Source organism: Endocarpon pusillum (genome assembly GCF_000464535.1).
Source record: "Endocarpon pusillum Z07020 unplaced genomic scaffold C721943, whole genome shotgun sequence".
In the NCBI taxonomy this organism is placed as follows: domain Eukaryota; kingdom Fungi; phylum Ascomycota; class Eurotiomycetes; order Verrucariales; family Verrucariaceae; genus Endocarpon; species Endocarpon pusillum.
Window position 1 is genome coordinate 491513 of NW_006913585.1, and position 17490 is coordinate 509002.

The 17490-nt window shown below is 45.6% G+C and overlaps 7 protein-coding genes across 7 annotated transcripts; 4 read left to right on the forward strand and 3 right to left on the reverse strand.

Moving 5' to 3' along the window:
- Positions 1-148: 148 nt before the first annotated feature.
- On the reverse strand, positions 149-1885 carry EPUS_01651 (uncharacterized protein; the record flags this gene model as incomplete). The annotated part of the gene is made up of 1 exon (XM_007788789.1): positions 149-1885. The coding sequence occupies one exon, from the start codon at positions 1883-1885 to the stop codon at positions 149-151; it is 1737 nt and encodes a 578-aa protein (XP_007786979.1).
- Positions 1886-3631: 1746 nt separating this feature from the next.
- On the forward strand, positions 3632-5008 carry EPUS_01652 (uncharacterized protein; the record flags this gene model as incomplete). Its single annotated transcript, XM_007788790.1, has 1 exon — positions 3632-5008. The coding sequence occupies one exon, from the start codon at positions 3632-3634 to the stop codon at positions 5006-5008; it is 1377 nt and encodes a 458-aa protein (XP_007786980.1).
- A 68-nt stretch (positions 5009-5076) lies between these two features.
- EPUS_01653 (uncharacterized protein) lies at positions 5077-5706 on the forward strand (the record flags this gene model as incomplete). The annotated part of the gene is made up of 1 exon (XM_007788791.1): positions 5077-5706. The coding sequence occupies one exon, from the start codon at positions 5077-5079 to the stop codon at positions 5704-5706; it is 630 nt and encodes a 209-aa protein (XP_007786981.1).
- Positions 5707-7027: 1321 nt separating this feature from the next.
- Positions 7028-7444, forward strand: EPUS_01654 (uncharacterized protein; the record flags this gene model as incomplete). Its single annotated transcript, XM_007788792.1, has 1 exon — positions 7028-7444. The coding sequence occupies one exon, from the start codon at positions 7028-7030 to the stop codon at positions 7442-7444; it is 417 nt and encodes a 138-aa protein (XP_007786982.1).
- Positions 7445-7851: 407 nt separating this feature from the next.
- Positions 7852-10753, forward strand: EPUS_01655 (uncharacterized protein; the record flags this gene model as incomplete). Its single annotated transcript, XM_007788793.1, has 2 exons — positions 7852-9153; positions 9983-10753. The coding sequence occupies 2 exons, from the start codon at positions 7852-7854 to the stop codon at positions 10751-10753; spliced, it is 2073 nt and encodes a 690-aa protein (XP_007786983.1).
- Positions 10754-11568: 815 nt separating this feature from the next.
- Positions 11569-12159, reverse strand: EPUS_01656 (uncharacterized protein; the record flags this gene model as incomplete). The annotated part of the gene is made up of 1 exon (XM_007788794.1): positions 11569-12159. One exon carries the CDS (start codon positions 12157-12159, stop codon positions 11569-11571), a length of 591 nt encoding a protein of 196 aa, XP_007786984.1.
- A 342-nt stretch (positions 12160-12501) lies between these two features.
- EPUS_01657 (uncharacterized protein) lies at positions 12502-12999 on the reverse strand (the record flags this gene model as incomplete). Its single annotated transcript, XM_007788795.1, has 1 exon — positions 12502-12999. One exon carries the CDS (start codon positions 12997-12999, stop codon positions 12502-12504), a length of 498 nt encoding a protein of 165 aa, XP_007786985.1.
- Positions 13000-17490: the final 4491 nt, after the last annotated feature.

Here is a 17490-nt window from a genome sequence, read left to right on the forward strand (position 1 = left end):
GTGCATATTCAATTATTAAGCCGCCCCTATCAACAAGGTCGGCGGACACGTGGACTTCGTTCAGCGAGATGGAACTCGTCCTCTACAAGATCAATCTATATTGCATGAAACCTTAGTAGAAAGACAAGGAAAAGCTCCGCCTGCCACCTTACTTACGTCTCTCCATTCGCACACGGTGGTCACCATCTGGTCGCAACGTGCCGCCGCCGGCCAGCCTCGACTTCACACCCGGGAACTTGTCTGTCCGTTTCCCCTTCCCGTCAAGGTATCCTACTTTCTCAAAATCGTACATGCGTAACAGTGTCGCCACGGTCACGAAGATCTCCTGTTTCGCAAAGAAGCGCCCGGGACACATTGGTTTACCACCGCCATACGGCGCCCAGCGGCCCGGCATGCTCCCCAATGAAAACGTCATTTCCCCTTTCTCATCTGGCACTAAAAAGCGCTCTGCATCGAACTCATCTGGCGGTACCACGCCCGGCCATGCTGCGGGATCGTGATGCACCGACCAGGTCGGCACGTGCAGAACACCACCCTTGGGCAACTGCACTTGCGGCGTCCCATCGCCGCCGTGCCCGATCGGCAGGGTGAGGTCGGTCTCTAGATATCGTAAAATGATTATGTCGACGTAGAGCCGCAGCACCTCGGCATACACGCTTTGTAGTAGCGGCAGCTCCGTCAGACGCTTCACGTCTGGAGTGCCGTCTGCGGCTACTGGCACGCTGTCCACCTCGGCCCGTACCCGGGGCAGTAATGTCTGGTCTTGGTCAGTTCGATCGACGAGGTGCATGAGTATCCACAGCGTCGCAACCACCGTGTTCGTGTTGACAGCGAGGAGCAAGCCTAGGCTAGACGGGGCCATACGGTGCGGCGTCATGCCATAGTCAAGCTGGCGACGAACGAACGCGCGGACTACGCGGGAGCCCAAGTGTGGTTCCCACGCAGGGCCTTTGACCGGATCCGGGATCTCGCCTGATGTGGCCACCAGGGCGCTCGCCAGCCACCCTTCCACACTGGCCAGGATTTTGTCCCGTGTGCGGTGCGCCCTGGGTGCCAACCAACGGGGCAAACCCCAGAGCAGTTCCGCGAAGGCTTCTTCGAACGCCTCATAATCTGCTGGTAATGTTGGGTTCATGCTTAGAAGGTCGCGTCCCATGATTGTCAGGGTCGAGGCATGGAAGACTTGCGGCCAAAGCCATTCACAGAGAGAAACTTCTCGGGCGACTTCGCTGCCGCTTGTTTCCTCCGAACCGTTTATATTAAAGGCCGGATTCGTAAGCACAGAGCGTAGCTCTGGAGTGAAGGTGGTTATCAGTTCGGCGGTGCGGTCGGCACGCAGCAGATGCTCGCCAAAGATCTCCTCCTCTGGAGTCCGGCCCTTGTCCGTGCGGAGAGAACTGTGATTCGCGTCCCGGATCTCGACGCCCAAAGCGTATACCGCCACATCGCGCGAGACGAGATGGCGGCCCAGGGTGCGGTTGTTCGTCACCGCAGCCATGCTGGCGGGCGTGAGCAGGACGTGTTGGTCATGTCGCCCGGCGATCATCAGGCGACAGGCACCGCCCGCTGCCGCCGGTAGGGCCTTCCCGAGGCGCTTCCAGAAGGCGCCGGGCGCACTCATGAGGAATCCCAGGCTGTGCCCAACAAAAGGGAGCATGTAGGGAAGTGGCAAAGTCGGGAGAACGCCCAGCGCTTTTTGGCCATGTGGGGACACGGGGTGGGCGCGATATTGGCGAAGAACGAGGTGGTAGCGGATGGTGGAGACGACGTAGGTACCGATCACCAGCAGCGCGAGGAAGACTAAGGGCATCCAGATGGACGGGCGAACCTGCTGGATCACTCGGAGGGGCATTGTCATTGTCGCTTCCAAGGAGGGGGTGGCCATGGTTTGTGGAGCTCTGAGTTGGGCTTCCTGGGTTATCGAGATAAAGGAGGTTCTTCTCCTGGCATTCTTGAGACTTTTGTGTGCTTGAAGAAGTGTAACTATTAGGACTCTGATCGGATGGCCGAGGCTCCGTCTTCTTACACGGTCGTATGTATCATAATCAATTTGAAGATTGTTAAGCATATGGGCATTTGGTCAATGCTAAGAAAGGGCTCTTGTCACTTCGGCACTCATAGACAGTTCCTGATGGAAACCTCTATCAGTACGGTCTGACAGAAGTCAGCTACTATCCTCGTATTCATATGCATGCTGCTGAGTCGCCCTTAATGCAATTTGCATTATAACGCATTCCCCAGTCCATGTCAGAGCAGACTCAGAAAACCAATTACTCCGGATACCAGGTTCCTTGGGAGGTGACATCAAGCGTGATATACCACAACATAATGGTGTGAGGATTGGGTAGCTTTAGGAGTAGCTTTATCCCTCTTCAGTGGATAGATGTGTGACAATCTGCATCTTTATCTCGCTTTAGTGGATAGATGTGTGACAATCTGCACGACATGGGTAGAAAGCAAAGTTGTTCCATCTAGCAGGAGGGGGGGGAGCGTACGTAGATAGACGTACAAATCGGCTGTACGGCACAGCGAAATGGCAGGAGAAATAGACTAATCAAACGCAGGCGAAACGTAGGGGCTTCGCGTAGAATTATTGACACATATCTAGCGCCATCATGGGCACCAACTACTCTGTATGCAAGCTAAGATCCGGAGATTCAACCGGTCTACTAGTCGACGCGAGGTCAATCCTTATCGTTGTGATATTCAAGCTAAATCTGGGCGCCGGCTTACTACTAGTAGTACTATTTCTAGGTACTAATTTAGTAATCTGACAGGCATGGCATAGCTGGCCAAGTCCTGCAGTGTCACATACTACGGTAAGACTCTTTGCTATATTGGTGTGGCTACTTGTAACTAGGAAATCAGATGCCCTTTTTACTTCTGATTTCACATTGTGACAGCTGTCTGACAACATGTTGACCTAGGTGGCGAGGGAGGTAGGTCTCCTGGCTGAAGGAAATATCTAAGGCTCCAGAGACGGGACTGTTAATTGGAGCGCTCTATTTGGGGAACTGCCACTGCACGTAACAACATCAATTCCTAGTATTGCGTTATTATCCTTGTCCTGTGATCAAATACGGATGAGCCTTATCTCCGCTCGTCTTCACCACGGGCAAGAAAAGAACCGAAATAATTCCGTGACCAGGCCGTTCAGGCATCAGAGCTTCGCTCAACTGGTTCATCCACCCCACAAGAACCCCACAGGACAATATTTGCCTTCGGACCCCGAAGATGAACCTTCACACCACTTCCCCCGAACCGAGCTGGAAGCGGCATGCACGACATGTTCCAGGCCTTTCGTGCAGAGGCCGTGATAGGTAGTTGGCGCTCTACGTATTTGGTGGTCCCTACCTTACTACAATCCTGTCCCCCACCATGAGCGGCCCGACCAGTCCTGTTGTTGAAGTATATACTGGTATAGAACAATCTGCTCCATCAACTCTGGGCACAAACATTTTTTGGCAGTGCTCACTCTTTTCTGAGCAATAGCCGTCTAGGCCTCTTGTCCCGTCCATGGTCATTCCAGCTCGTGTCATTCTACCCTCTGTCAGTCTTTCTTTGCATTGGCTCAAGCAGCCCCTCTGGCCGTTATCTATCTCTTCCTACCAGGCCTATTTAAAACTTGGAAATGACGGAGAAGTCAGGTCTTGTGGGAACAGCCCGGGATTTGGGGCTCGTCGATGGCATCCTGGACGTCACTAGGACTCTATCCCTCGCAGAGAAACACGCTTTTGGTCTCCAGAAGCCCGACGGTGAATGGTGCGCTGAGTTTAAGACGGGCATATTTTCTCTTACCGAGCACATTTTTTTCTGTCAAATATGGGGCATCGATAAATCTGCCGATGCAGGCCTCTTTCAAAAATTTCTGCTCTCTCTGCAGAATTCTGACGGGTCCTGGAGCGCAGCCCCAGACTATCCTGGCGAGGTTTCGCTAACGGCGGAAGCCTACCTGGCCCTTCGTATTCTCGGCGTTGAGGCTGATTGCACAGAGCTTCTACGAGCAAGACACTTCGTTCGAAATGCCGGTGGCTTGGCCAAAGTTCGCATACTGACGCGCTTTCATCTTGCCCAATTTGGGCTCTGGCCTTGGACCGCGGTGCCGCAGCTGCCTCCAGAGCTTATTTTGCTTCCTTTGCAGTCTCCAATCCATATCTATAAATTGTGGTATGTGGCACGCGCTACGATCGTGCCCATGGCCATTATACGGCACCACGAGCCAATCTTTGCGCTCCCAAATGGCAAGTCTGCAAGCAACAACTACCTGGATGAGCTCTGGTTAGACCCGCAGCACAAGTCGGTCCCCTATGGCCGTTCGTTGCTTGATCTCTCCAAGAACGACCCCGTTGGCTTTGCTTTCCATGCTGCCGACCACCTGATGCACACCCTTCGAGTCGTGATGCAGTACACTCCAATGCGGTACCTTGCTCGGAAGCGGTCGGTCAACTGGATACTCGAACATCAGAGCGGGGACGGCACCTGGTTTGGCTACTTGACGGCCATGCATTGTTCCATGTCAGCTTTGTTGCTTGAGGGCTTCACCACGGATGACCTTCGCATTCGTCGAGCTCTCACCGCCATGGAGACTTGGATGTGGGAGGATGAGCAAGGCAAACGCATCCAGTTGTCCACCAGCCCCCTCTGGGACACTCCCATGATGATCAGCGCTCTCTGCATGTCCGGTGTTCGGCGCGATGACTACCGCTTGCAGCGGGCTGCAGAATGGTGCAAGACGCAACAGATTTTCGGCTCCGACACCGAAGTAGCTCGTTACTGCCCAGACTTGGCTTCTGGTGGTGGATTCGCCTTCCAGTACCACAATCCCTGGATCCCGGACGTCGACGACACCGCGGCAGTAGCATTGGCCTTGTACGCCCAGGATGATGGCGCGCTCGAAAAGTACTCCTTCGTTCGTGCCGCCGAGTGGGCGCTGAGCATGCAGAACAAAGATGGGGGTTGGGCCGCATTTGACCGCGATTGTGATAACACCTGGCTGCATAAATGGTAGGCTTCTTGCTTGCTTCCCCTTCCTTGGCCCGAACGCAAAGCTGACAGCTTTGCCGCCCATTCAACGACATGGACAATCTAGCCGTCGAGCTTTGCAGCGTGATAATCCACAACGCCGATTCTGCCCAGGGGCGTCCGCCCACGCACCTCGTACAACGCGCGCAGCATGCCGTTCCGCCCGCTATCCGGTTTCTCACCAAGCTACAGGAACCGGATGGCTCCTGGTGGGGTCGCTGGGGCGTCAACTATGTATTCGGCACGATGAGCGCTGTCAGCGCGCTCAAAAAGTTTGCCGAGCCAGATTCCAGCGGTGGCGCCATCACAGACATGGTCCGCCGTGGCGTCGGTTTTCTGCTCAGGGTGCAGCATCTCGACGGTGGCTGGGGCGAGAGCGTCGCGTCGTATGAGCTTCCACCACCGCCAAAGGACACGGGTGTCTCGCTGCCGTCATCCACGGCGTGGGCGCTCATGGGCCTCCTAGCTGCTGGAGTCTCGCCCATGGACCGCGCAATCGTAGCCGGTGTGAAATGGCTCGTTTCGTGGCCGGAGAGGCTGTATACGGGGACGGGCTTTCCTCGAAAGATTTACATCGGCTACTCAGATTACCGGCACTATTTCCCTATGATCGCGCTGGGCCAGTACGTACGTGCCGTGGCGGCGTTGAATAATAAAGACGAGGTGCCAGTCCTCAAGAATTGAGACAAAGTGAGCTTATGAGCTGATATTTTTGGAGAATGTTCCTACCGTTCCTAGGCATTACGAAAGTCTTACAAATCCTTAGAGTAGTATCGAGAGTTGCTGGCGCCGCGTTCTCAAATAGAAACAGCTGGTATGGACTCAATAAATAAAATCATTAGATGTACTCTCTGTCAACATCATACTGAGCTTCATCTGATTTTATAGATATAGATATACAGCAATATAGATTTGAATTGATAGAGTTGACTCAGCACAGAGCAAATTCTCCCATTCTCAAGGAGTCTCATATACTTAGAATTTATATCAAAAGAATCAGACGAAGCTCAGCATCATGTTAACATAAGGGCTTGTTTGATCTTAGTACGTAGAAGGCGTGCAAGAGCTGTTTTTGTTCGAGAACGCAGCGCCAGCAACTCTGCACCACCTCCTCATTTTCGCAAGACTTTCGCAATGCACAGTACTCCAGATTGCGCGTTGCGAAGTGGTTCCATGTGGTCCTCGTATTGGATTAACATCGGCCCCACTGTTGAGCAGGAGGCGTACGATTTCTATGTTGTCGTTAACCATTGCCGCCCGCTGCAACATGGTTCTCGGTTGTCCATCACGAGCGTTGATGTCGGCGCCGTCATTTAGTAAGCTTCGTACAGAGAACAAGTCTTTGGCTGCTACGGCGTCGTGTAGTCGAGTGCTACGCAGCTCGTACATAGCCCCCCATAATCATAATCGGAAGAGTCATCATCATATATATCCAATAGTACTAGCTCTGCTCCTGAGGTTGATTAAAGTTTTGCACGCCATTTTCCAATCCCCCTGATGAAGTGGATGAGTGGAATTCTATCTACCTTGCAGAATTCTATCTCTAGAAGGAGGAGAGGCTAAATACACTGCGGAGTGGCACGTGCGCAGTCACGTGACATATGAGGCCAGGGATTGGCTGACGGCCAATTCCAACAACCCCGAATCTAGTTAAGTGAGTGGCGGTAAGCTCCGCGGGTGACACACAATAGCACGGCAGCTTGGCCCAAGTGCATCCGCAATATCGCCCCCCTAGCTCGTCATGCGCTAATTCCTCATATTCTTCCCATCTTACGTGCGAGCACACACGACAGGGATTTAACCGCATAGCGCTTGGATTCCTCTCAAGCACTCTTTAAATGAACTCCTGATACTTTGCGACCTCATCCCGTATGCTGTACTGTGCACGTTTAGCCCATTCTCCAACCTGTCAAGACCCTGAGCACCAGTCTGTTGGAAATGATCAGAAAGACGTTAGGGACTCGATCGGGACCAAAACCACAATTACGTACGCATCGCACTTGCAATGTCGAGCAAACGCTCAGGCGCGAGCGATGTGGAGGTCGAGTTCTCTCAGCCTCTTGCAAAGCGCAGGCGGTCAGGCGGCCGCAGTCTTGGACAGATCGATATCCCTGATCACATAAATGCCTTGAAGCAGAATGGGAACATCACGAAGGCAGAGAGTGGCTGTCACTCTCCCGACGACGCAAAAGACAAGAGTGTTACAATTGCCTCAACAGCAAAGTTCGCTGATCAGACCATTGCACCATTCCTCACGCGACATATTCCCGAACAATATGCGCCCCTGGGTGGTCCGATCAGCAGTCAGAGAGGCCCTTTAAGAGATCCAAACTCAAAATTCTGCTACCGTCACAGACCCGATCTTCTTTGCAGGCGACAAGCTGATGAGCCGTCAATGGATCAACTACAAAAGGCAAGATGAGCCACTATCAGCTATCTGAAGATGGAGCTAACCAGGAAGAATAGGACCTCGACACACTGTCACAGGACGACCGACAGGGTATTGCTCATGTCTGGTCACTTTTCTCTGCTGCTCCTTCAAAACACCGAAATCTAATGCTCCAAGGCATCTTAGCGCAATGTTGCTTTCCTCAATTATCATACCTCTCTGCTAGCGTTCGGGACCTTCTGAAAATCGATTTCTTGTCGGCATTGCCACCTGAAGTCGCCTTCAAGATACTGTGTTTTCTCGACACCCCTTCACTCTGCAAAGCAGCTCAAGTGTCACGACGGTGGCGGCAGCTCGCGGACGATGACGTCGTTTGGCACCGTATGTGCGAGCAACACATTGACAGGAAGTGTACAAGATGTGGCTGGGGCCTTCCCTCAATGGAACAGAAGCGCTTGAGGGCCTCGAGAAGACAGATTCAATTGAGAGCCGCGGGTCGTGGAGTTAATGACTGGTCACCGGACATAACACCTAACCCGGAAGCTCATCGGGAATATCTGAGCAATGGGACGGGCACAGAGGCCATCCTCAGCCAGGGGGAGAGTGAAGACACCAAAATACAGACGTCGCCTTTACTAACAAGAACCAACTCACCGAACCAGCCTTCCCAGAGTGATTATCTTAGGAAATTTAGGCCTTGGAAGGACGTCTACAAGGATAGATTTAAGGTTGGCACTAATTGGAAGTATGGCAGGTGCTCCACCAAGATCTTTCGGGGTCACACAAACGGGGTGATGTGTCTGCAGTTTTTCGACAACATCCTTGCCACTGGTTCGTACGATGCAACGATTAAGATTTGGGACATGGAGACCGGAATGGAAGTGCGTACCTTGAGAGGCCATCTTGAGGGGGTACGCTGTCTGCAGTTCGACGACACAAAGCTCATCAGTGGTAGCCTTGATGGCACGCTAAAGGTCTGGAATTGGAGGACCGGAGAATGTCTGTCGACGTATAGTGGTCATGATGGAGGTGTCATTGGCCTGCACTTTGATGGAGACCTTCTAGTGTCGGGCTCCGTCGACAAGACCATCAAGATATGGAAATTTCGTGACAAGTCGATCTTCACGCTACGTGGCCATACAGACTGGGTCAATGCTGTGAAGATAGACGCAATGTCTCGCACAGTCTTTTCCGCCTCTGATGACCTCACCATTCGCCTTTGGGATCTTGATACGAACAAATGCCTACGTATTTTCAACGGTCATGTTGGGCAGGTCCAGCAAATCGTTCCACTGCCTCGTGATTTTGAGGTCGACAATCGCGAAGCAGATACCTATGTGGATGATTCAGGCACCCAGTCAAGTACAGATGAGGTGTCCAGTCAGGAAGCGGCAAATTGTGTAGCTTCGGCTGCAAAATCACCTTACAACAATACTTTCCACTACAGCAAAGATCGAATTGCGCCGCCTTGCTATATACTCACAAGTGCTCTGGACTCAACCATTCGCCTTTGGGAAGTACCGACTGGAAAATGTGTCAAGACATTCTTTGGCCACGTGGAAGGTGTGTGGGCCCTTGCTGCCGATGCACTTCGTGTTGTTTCCGGAGCTGAAGATCGTATGGTCAAGGTCTGGGATGCTAGAACTGGCGCTTGCGAAAAGACATATACTGGTCATGCGGGACCTGTCACTTGCGTTGGGCTTAGTGATAGTCGAATGTGTAGTGGAAGCGAAGATGGAGAGGTGCGGATGCATTGCTTCAAAGATGAACCGGCGCTCTGATTTGCTATGCTAGCTTGTGATTTGACGCTGTTGGGCCACAAATTTGGATCATCACCGATATGGCAGCATGGCGACACGGATTTTATTGCTTACATCCTTGGGAGCGAGCAGAGTTTTCAAGCCTGAGATACCCCTGAATTTGAATTGAGACATTCCGACCAACATTGAGCACGCATATTCGCACCTTTTCTTCTTGCTTCTAGGTTTGCACCCGTCGATTCCATGTTTCATTCCTCCAGAGTAGGTCAATCCTGTACCGTATCCTTTTCGCGTCTTGTTCGTTCATTTCAAAGTTCCAGCCGTTTGTGGTGCTTTCAGGAGCTTATTGACTGATTTCCGAGCTGGATGAGATGCATGAAACGCTGATGTTTCTCCATTCACGGTGCTAGAGTCACCACGTTCGTCACTACAACCCTCTGAAGTCTTCACGGTTGGTGCGTCAAACGGCCATGCTGTTTTATCTACCCTGCTTCATTACTGCATTTTCTCTTCGCCAATGTTCTCTTGCTTTTTGTTATCCATTATCGTTAGTCAAATATGAAAGAAGGGATTTGTCCAGGTGCACTTTCTCCCAATTCCTCCTACCGAGTCAGCACGCGTATCACCGCTGGTCCATTGAAAGCTCAACATCCTTGGTTGCTGTCGCTTGAGAAGGGATACGGGCGGCTCGGATGGCGGAGCCTTTCAATGCTCATGATATTGTCCATAGTACTCGGAACGGTGGTAGCGGTGCCGCTTGTTGTTACGAGGCTAGGGTCAGGTCCGGTGAGTAGCCCTATATGTCTCTCAGGAAGACGATGAAAACCTCGCTATAGGAATCAGGGGTAACGTGTTCCAGGAGCCAGATCAATTTGCTTTTCTGTCAAGCAGCTCCAGCCCTGACCCTTCACCACCGACTACTGCTGGCAGTAGCTCGATCATTTCACTTGGCCATCAAGAGTCTCGGAGTTTTTTCGCCTCGGCGAGCTTGATAAGCCTCCAAAATGCTTTCTCATCGTCACTGCTCAGGGCACACAATCCTGATCCAACAATAACGACTCACGCAGTTGTCCACCTTACCACGAACCATGCAAAATGGGCATCCATTCCTCCTGGCACGCAGGTTACGCAGCATACCACCATTAGATCGGCCACCAGTAGCAGCACAAACGCCTCATTTATCTCAATCACATCAATCCCTGGTCCCGCTCCCATAAAAGCTCAACAAGCTCCTCCGTTCATTTCCAACCTCCACAGTATCCCACACCAACCAGACTTGCCACCTAGCCACAAAGATCTTCAACCATCAATAACCGCTCAACGTGGTATCACTGCCAACCAGACAGTGGACAGTGCCCACAGCCCTCACCGGAGATCTGGGAAACGCCATTCTGGTGACCTGAAGATTCTGACTGTCCAACCTGAAAATAGTTCTGCAGCACGGAGATTTTCAACGCCGGTCACGATGCTGAATGCCATGATCAGCGATGCGCATAGGTCGATTATAAAGGCGCTGCGTGATAGCGGTCGACGATTACGGCTTTGTGCGCTCGTGGGATGGGATTTGTGGTTTGGGGTCTGAGAAGAGAGCGAGAGAGCGTACCGGGACACGAGTAGCGGGATCCACTCTGTTATCATGCAGAAGGGGACTACGAATGCAGCGGATATGCTGGACAGTCGGCGTTGGGTACTAGTATGTTGTGTAACGGAAGTCGGAATCTGGAAGGTATTTTAGTAGTGAAATATCAGATATTCGTGTGCAAAGGTGGAGCTAGCGAGGCTACCGAGATCGAGCTATTTGGAAACCCTTTTCCTCTTTAGGATAGATGGTGAAGGCCCAATTGTGGAGATAATTAGTGGCATACCGAACTGCCTGTTGTGGAAATCTCGTACTACGGGGTCTTTCATGCACGAGTCGCGCGGAGGCGGGAACTAGCCTATGATCTCGTCCCCTTCATAGGATTTTGAGACCCGAAGAGACTCGGATGGGGACGCCGTTCTTCTATATCTTTTAGCCAGGAATACTATCTATGTCTTGCGTGTACTAAGGTCTGGCTTCCTCCAGTCGATCTAGGCAACGAGGGGACAAGTCTCCAATTCCGCTTATGACTGTCATCGCCCCCGCTCAGTTTGTACACCCTCCCATCCCAAGCACCCAGCTTATGCCCGCTCTCTTTGCCCGCCGAAGCCAGGATCTCCATCTTCCTCCCACTCAGCGTTTCCAGAATAGGGATGTTTTGTTGCTGGCCTGTGAATTTCAGCACAATGAGTAAATTCTCTTCATCGCCTTTCTTCATACATGTACATGAACAGTTCCTTGTTATCCGTAACTGGAATCTTAAACCTGCCATACACAAAGGAACTCTCATGCTCGCGGCGCAGCTTTATCATGCTCTTTCACATCCTCGAAACGCCCTCGTCAGCCTTGAGCTCCACTTCCACGTTAACCTCCTTATAGTTCTCATTCATAGATACCCACGGTCCCTGGGCCGCTGTAAACCCAGCATGTAGCTTCGACCCACTCCACCGCATCGGCGTCCTCGCATTGTCGCGGCCGAATTTTGCGATGGCAGTTTTGACCTCCCGCAGCATTTCCGTGTCGGTGGGATACTCCTTGTTCATTTTCGTCCGATAATTCAAGGCGTCAACATTGCAGATCTTATCCAGGACCCAACCAAGAGAGAAATTGGTCATGCTTATCTTCTGCCTTTGGTAGAGGAAGAGGGTGCCGGAGAGGGTAGCAAGGAATAAGGCCGTGAGCCGGCCGGCTTTGGCGCGGTGTGGTGGGTCGTTGGTCACGTATGTTGGGATACTGCGAGGCAGATCGTGGTTTTCGGCGAAACAGGCTGGCCATGCGTCTGTTTCGCCGATGATCCTTTGTGTTTTCAACACTGCTTCTTTGAAATCCGGCAGTGCCCATGACTGGATCTCATACTTCTGCACAAGGCCTCTTTCACCGAGGAGACAGATATCGAAGTCCAGGTTCATGCTCAACTCGTTTGACGCTGCAGAGATATATCAGAAGGGTTCTTTCTGATCTGCCAATCCGCATTCTCCCACCATCATCACGACGCCATATTTGCTTAGGAATTTATCGTTGATCTCTTTGAGAAATCCGTGTATACGAGGACCGTGGATTACCCATTCAATAGGTTTTGGGTATTCGTCCCCATTATCGGATCCCTTGACGTCAAGGTATTGCTCACTGTAGTGTATCCATCAAATCAAATAAACCAAACCATGACCCTCGTTTGATTTGATTAACTCGTTCCAGAGGTTGATGTGATTTGAATCACTTTCAAATGGAGTCAGATGTTAGTATGCACTATTTTATGAAGAGGACTGTGAAGGATTTCCGGAATGTCTTCGGACAGGTCCATTCAAAAAGGTCCATTCGGCAAAGGTCCATTCGGCGTTTGGATTTGGTTGGGGCCTTGGCGTGACGTAACAGTAGTAATTTGTATGTAGCATTCCTGCCCTAATCCCACACGCTGCCACTGCTTCAATATTGTTTATTTGAGCTCGCTCCTGCTTCCTAAATAGGTATTGAGATAGACATCCTTGGTGTTGTGAGTTCTCGCTATGGCCAGTGCTCTCTGGACTGCTCATCCTCATTGCCCTGCCCATCTCCGCGGCGAGGTTGAAGCTCGCGTTAGAGCGCTGCCTCCTGCCTTTCTGGAGGAGCCCACTGATGGTGAGGTCTTTGACAATGTAGAGCTCTGTCGAGAGCGCCTTCAGGGCTTTGCTCTGAGCCAGGGCTTTGCTGTAGTGCTGGTGAGCGGCAGTATGAAGCAAGCTCGTCCTCGCTTCTATTTTAAATGTATCCATCATGGAAATTCGACTCGAAATACAAGGAATTTGGAGGAGCACGTTCAGAGGGATGAGGAGGGCGATATTACTACTCGTCGTAAGCAAGAAGCAACTAGTATCAACGCAAGGAACTGCTCTTATTTCATGTATCTTGCGTTCAAGCAAATTGGCAAGCGTGGATCTTGTGAATTTGGTCTCGTATTAAGCGCGAAGAATAGCACTTATAGCTATACGCTAGCGCCGAATCTGTTGATATATTCTGAGCACAAAAAGAAACTACCAGGGTATCAGCCTGTCCTAGAATTAGGTAGGTCTCTACATTTAGCTTATATCTCTTATTCTGCAGCTCGAAGGGTATGTTACGAACCCTATCGCCGCCATGCTAAGACTATCGTCCGAAACATCTCAGAGCCGCCACGCCGTCGACCTCGGACCCAGCTCCCCGCCGCCATCCTAGCCTTTAATGACCACAGGTACCCACAGCTGACTTCCTCTGGCTATGACAGGATAGGGGTACGGTCTCATATGTAGAGCGTTGCCTTTCTCACTTCTGTTCTCTTCCTCACGCTTCGTCTTGTTATTTAGGCCCATCTATAGCTCACCTTATACTACGAAGCGTCACTCACTTTACATCTTCTGGTCATTAGGTCTGCCTTAACCTATTTCATTTTGCTATTGTTCCTTGTATGTATAGCCCTGGCAGTGGAACACCCACTGCCTCCCCTTTGTTCACTCTGTTCCGCGTCCCTTCCCCCTTAGAAGAATCCGAGATATCCCTTGAGTCCTTTCCATCTGCAGAAGCCATGGCCAACGCCTGAATACGTCTCAACAACAATATAGCTAACGCACATGAGCCCTTACGTATACCTATTCTTATACAGAGCCTAGCCCTGGTTTATACTTCCTAACTCTTTAAGCATCTAGCTTAAGATTCAACTTAAGGTCTGATAGTCTAGACTTTATTAATAATAGCTATAATCTTATAATAGAATTAATAACTCTAGTATATATTTACTAAATCTAAGAAGACTATAAACGTCTTTATATTTAGTAGCTTAAGAGCTAATACTTATAAAGATTTAGAAAAATTTAGAATATACTTTATATTAAAATTTAGAATTAATATTAATAAATATTTAATATTTATATCTTATATTTATTATATATTCTCTTAACTTATAAACTATGCCTTAAATATAGCTTTAAATAATATTAATAAAAAAGTCTACTTAGATTAGCTAGATTTAATTATAAAGAACTAAAGCTTAACTTTAAAGATATAGACTTAGAATACTCTATTATTTGTTACCTTATAAAAATAAAGTAAATGTACTAGCTCTTCTTAGAATTCTACTCTAAATTTAAATAAACTACTAAAGAAACATTATTCTGAGACTATAATCTTAAAGAATTACTTAAACTAGTACTATTTAGAAAGCTTATAAAGAAGCTAGCTATAATTAATATTAGAGAAATACTATATAAGATATTTATTTAAGAATATGTTTACTAAGATAATCTGCTTTATTCTATTTTATTTAAGTAAGCAACTAGGGCCTAGAAGTTACTTACAGCTTTAGCTATTTTAACTCTAGCCTTTGCTTACTATATTTTTCCTGCCTTAATCTCTATCTGTTTTGTTATAGCCTTATTATTATTTATGCTTATCTTTTATAACTTAATAGATTTAGATTATTTAGCATCTTTAACTATTATAAATTATAAGACTAAATAGGAATAATAATATAATTTATAACTCTATTATTATTATAATAACCTAGATTACAAGGCTAATATATATCCTAAGAAGCTTAAACTATAAATTAATCTTTATGTTGCTTCCTTTATATCTACTTTTATTTATTTTGCCTTAGTATATACTTTGTTAATCTTATAGATTACTATGCTTGTTATCTCTTCCTCTTTATCTCATAATCTTATTAATACTAAGTTATTAAAAGAAGTAACTCTAAACTAAGTTATATTTAAGAAGTAAAGAAAAACATAGTTATTATTAATATATTAAATAGCTAAATAATATAATTAGGTTATGTTTCCTTATACTCTAAGAGCCTTCTTCTTAATTCTAAAAGCCTCTTAATTAAGTATAATATTAGATAATTCAAATATTAAGCTTTAATTAATTCTAGCTATAATATAATAATATATATTAGTAAAGGCTTTATATAACTATTCTCTTATAAGAAACTTAATTACTAAAGAGTAATAGCAGATTTTAATAACTAAATTATTATTACTACTTATATTATTAAAGTACCCTTATTATTTATACTTACAAGAGTTTATAAAGAAATTCTACTAATATTTATTATACCTAGACTAAAGTATAACATTATACTTAGGATGCTCTAGCTTAAGCAGTATAACCTAATAATTAACTAGGCTTTAGAGACTATAATATATAATACTAAATACTGTTATAATTATTACTTCTGAGAAAACAGAGGATACTCTATTACTTTTGAGACTATATAAAGAGAACAGAATAATAAACTCTAGATTAAGAGATAAATAAAGACTATAAAAACACTAATAGCACCTATTATAATAAGAGCTATAATATTTAACTACTTAAATAAAAGAAGAGACTATAAGATCTTTATAATATCTCTAAGAGATATTAAGAAAGCCCTGAAGCTTAAGAAGACTATAGACCCTTAAATTAAACTTCTTAAGTAATATTATAAGTTTCTGTCCTTATTTAATAAAGCTATTATTAATAAGCTTTTGTTATACTGCCCTAGAGTAGATTATAAAATTAAATTACTACTAAATACTAAACTACTATCTAGAGCCTTATATAGCATGTTTAGAAATGAATTAAAAGTCCTAAATAAGATACTAAAGAATTATTTATTAAAGAACTTTATTTATATATCTAAGTCTTTTACTACCGCCCTAGTCTTATTTATTAGAAAACCTAAAGGAGGCCTATAGTTTTATATAGATTATTAAGGCCTAAACACTATTATAATTAAGAATAAATACTTGATTTCCCTAATTTAAGAGACCTTAGATAAACTCTGTAAAGTCACCTAGTATACTAAGCTAGATATTATTATTATATTTTATAGAATTAGAATAGCTTATAAAGACAAATAAAAAACGGCCTTTCATATATATATAAATCTATATAAATAGAATATAGTTTTCTTTGGCCTTTATAATAGTCTTACTAGTTTTTTAAATTATATTAATAACGTCTTAAGAAGAGATATTTTAGACTATTTTATATTAGTATATCTTAATAATATCTTAATCTTTAGTAACTTATTAAAAGAATATTATTAATATATAAGAACTGTCTTAGGAAGACTTGTCATCTCTAAATTATAACTTAATATAGAAAAATGTAAGTTCGAAGTCTATAAAATAAAGTACTTAGGAATAATTATCTAGAGCTGCTTAGAAGATAGAAAACTAGGACAGATATATATAGACCTAGAAAAGATAGCTGCTATTCAAGATTAGGAAAAACCTAATAATACTAAGGATATATAAAGCTTTATAAAGTTTATAAACTTCTATTATTATTTTATTAAGGGATTCTTAAAGATAGTACTACCTTTAATTAAGCTTACTTAAAAGAATATTCTCTTTAATTAAGGAGATAAAGCTAAGAAGGCGTTCCAAATGCTAAAAGATATATTTATAAGCTCCCTAGTTTTATAACACTTTAATCCTGACCTACTTTATACTATAGAAACTAACGCTTTAGATAATGCTTATAAAGGAGTCTTATTTTAACCTAATAATAAAGAAGTCTTATAGCCTATAGCTTACTTCTTAAAGCGCTATGCCTTAGCTAAGAGTAACTATAAAATTTATAATAAGAAATTAATAGTTATAGTTTGTACTTTTGAAGAATAGCGTCTTAAACTTAAAGGATCTTAGGAACTTGTATAAGTAGTAATAGATTATAGGAATCTTAAATACTTTATGTTATCTAAGCAGTTGTCTTATTAATAGGCTTATTAAAGTAAGTTTCTTTCCTGTTTTAACTTTATAATTAAATACTATCCTAAGTTATAATACTATACTAATAGGTTATCCTATAAACTCTAAGATAAAGCTATTAATACTAATAATAATAAGAGGAAGTTTCTTAAATAAGTAGTCCTAAAACTAAAGAATCTAGACCTTAAGTTATCTAAATCTATTTCTGTCTATCTAATTAGACTTATAAGAATTCTGTACTACTACAAAAGACTACCTAAGTTAGGAGAAGGCTTTAAACTAATTATAGATGATACTATAGTCCTGCCTATAGTAAGCCTATAGCCCTGAACTACCCTAAAAGAAGATATTACTATTATATGTTAGAATCTTACTTAAGAAGACCTTTGCTAAGTAACTTATTAACAAGTCTTGTCTAGAATTAGAAAGTCCCTTATAGTTATATTAGCTGACTATTTAGTAGAAAATAATAAACTATACTACTAATAACGCTTATAAATTAAGATAGTGATCCAACTTTACAAAAGAGTT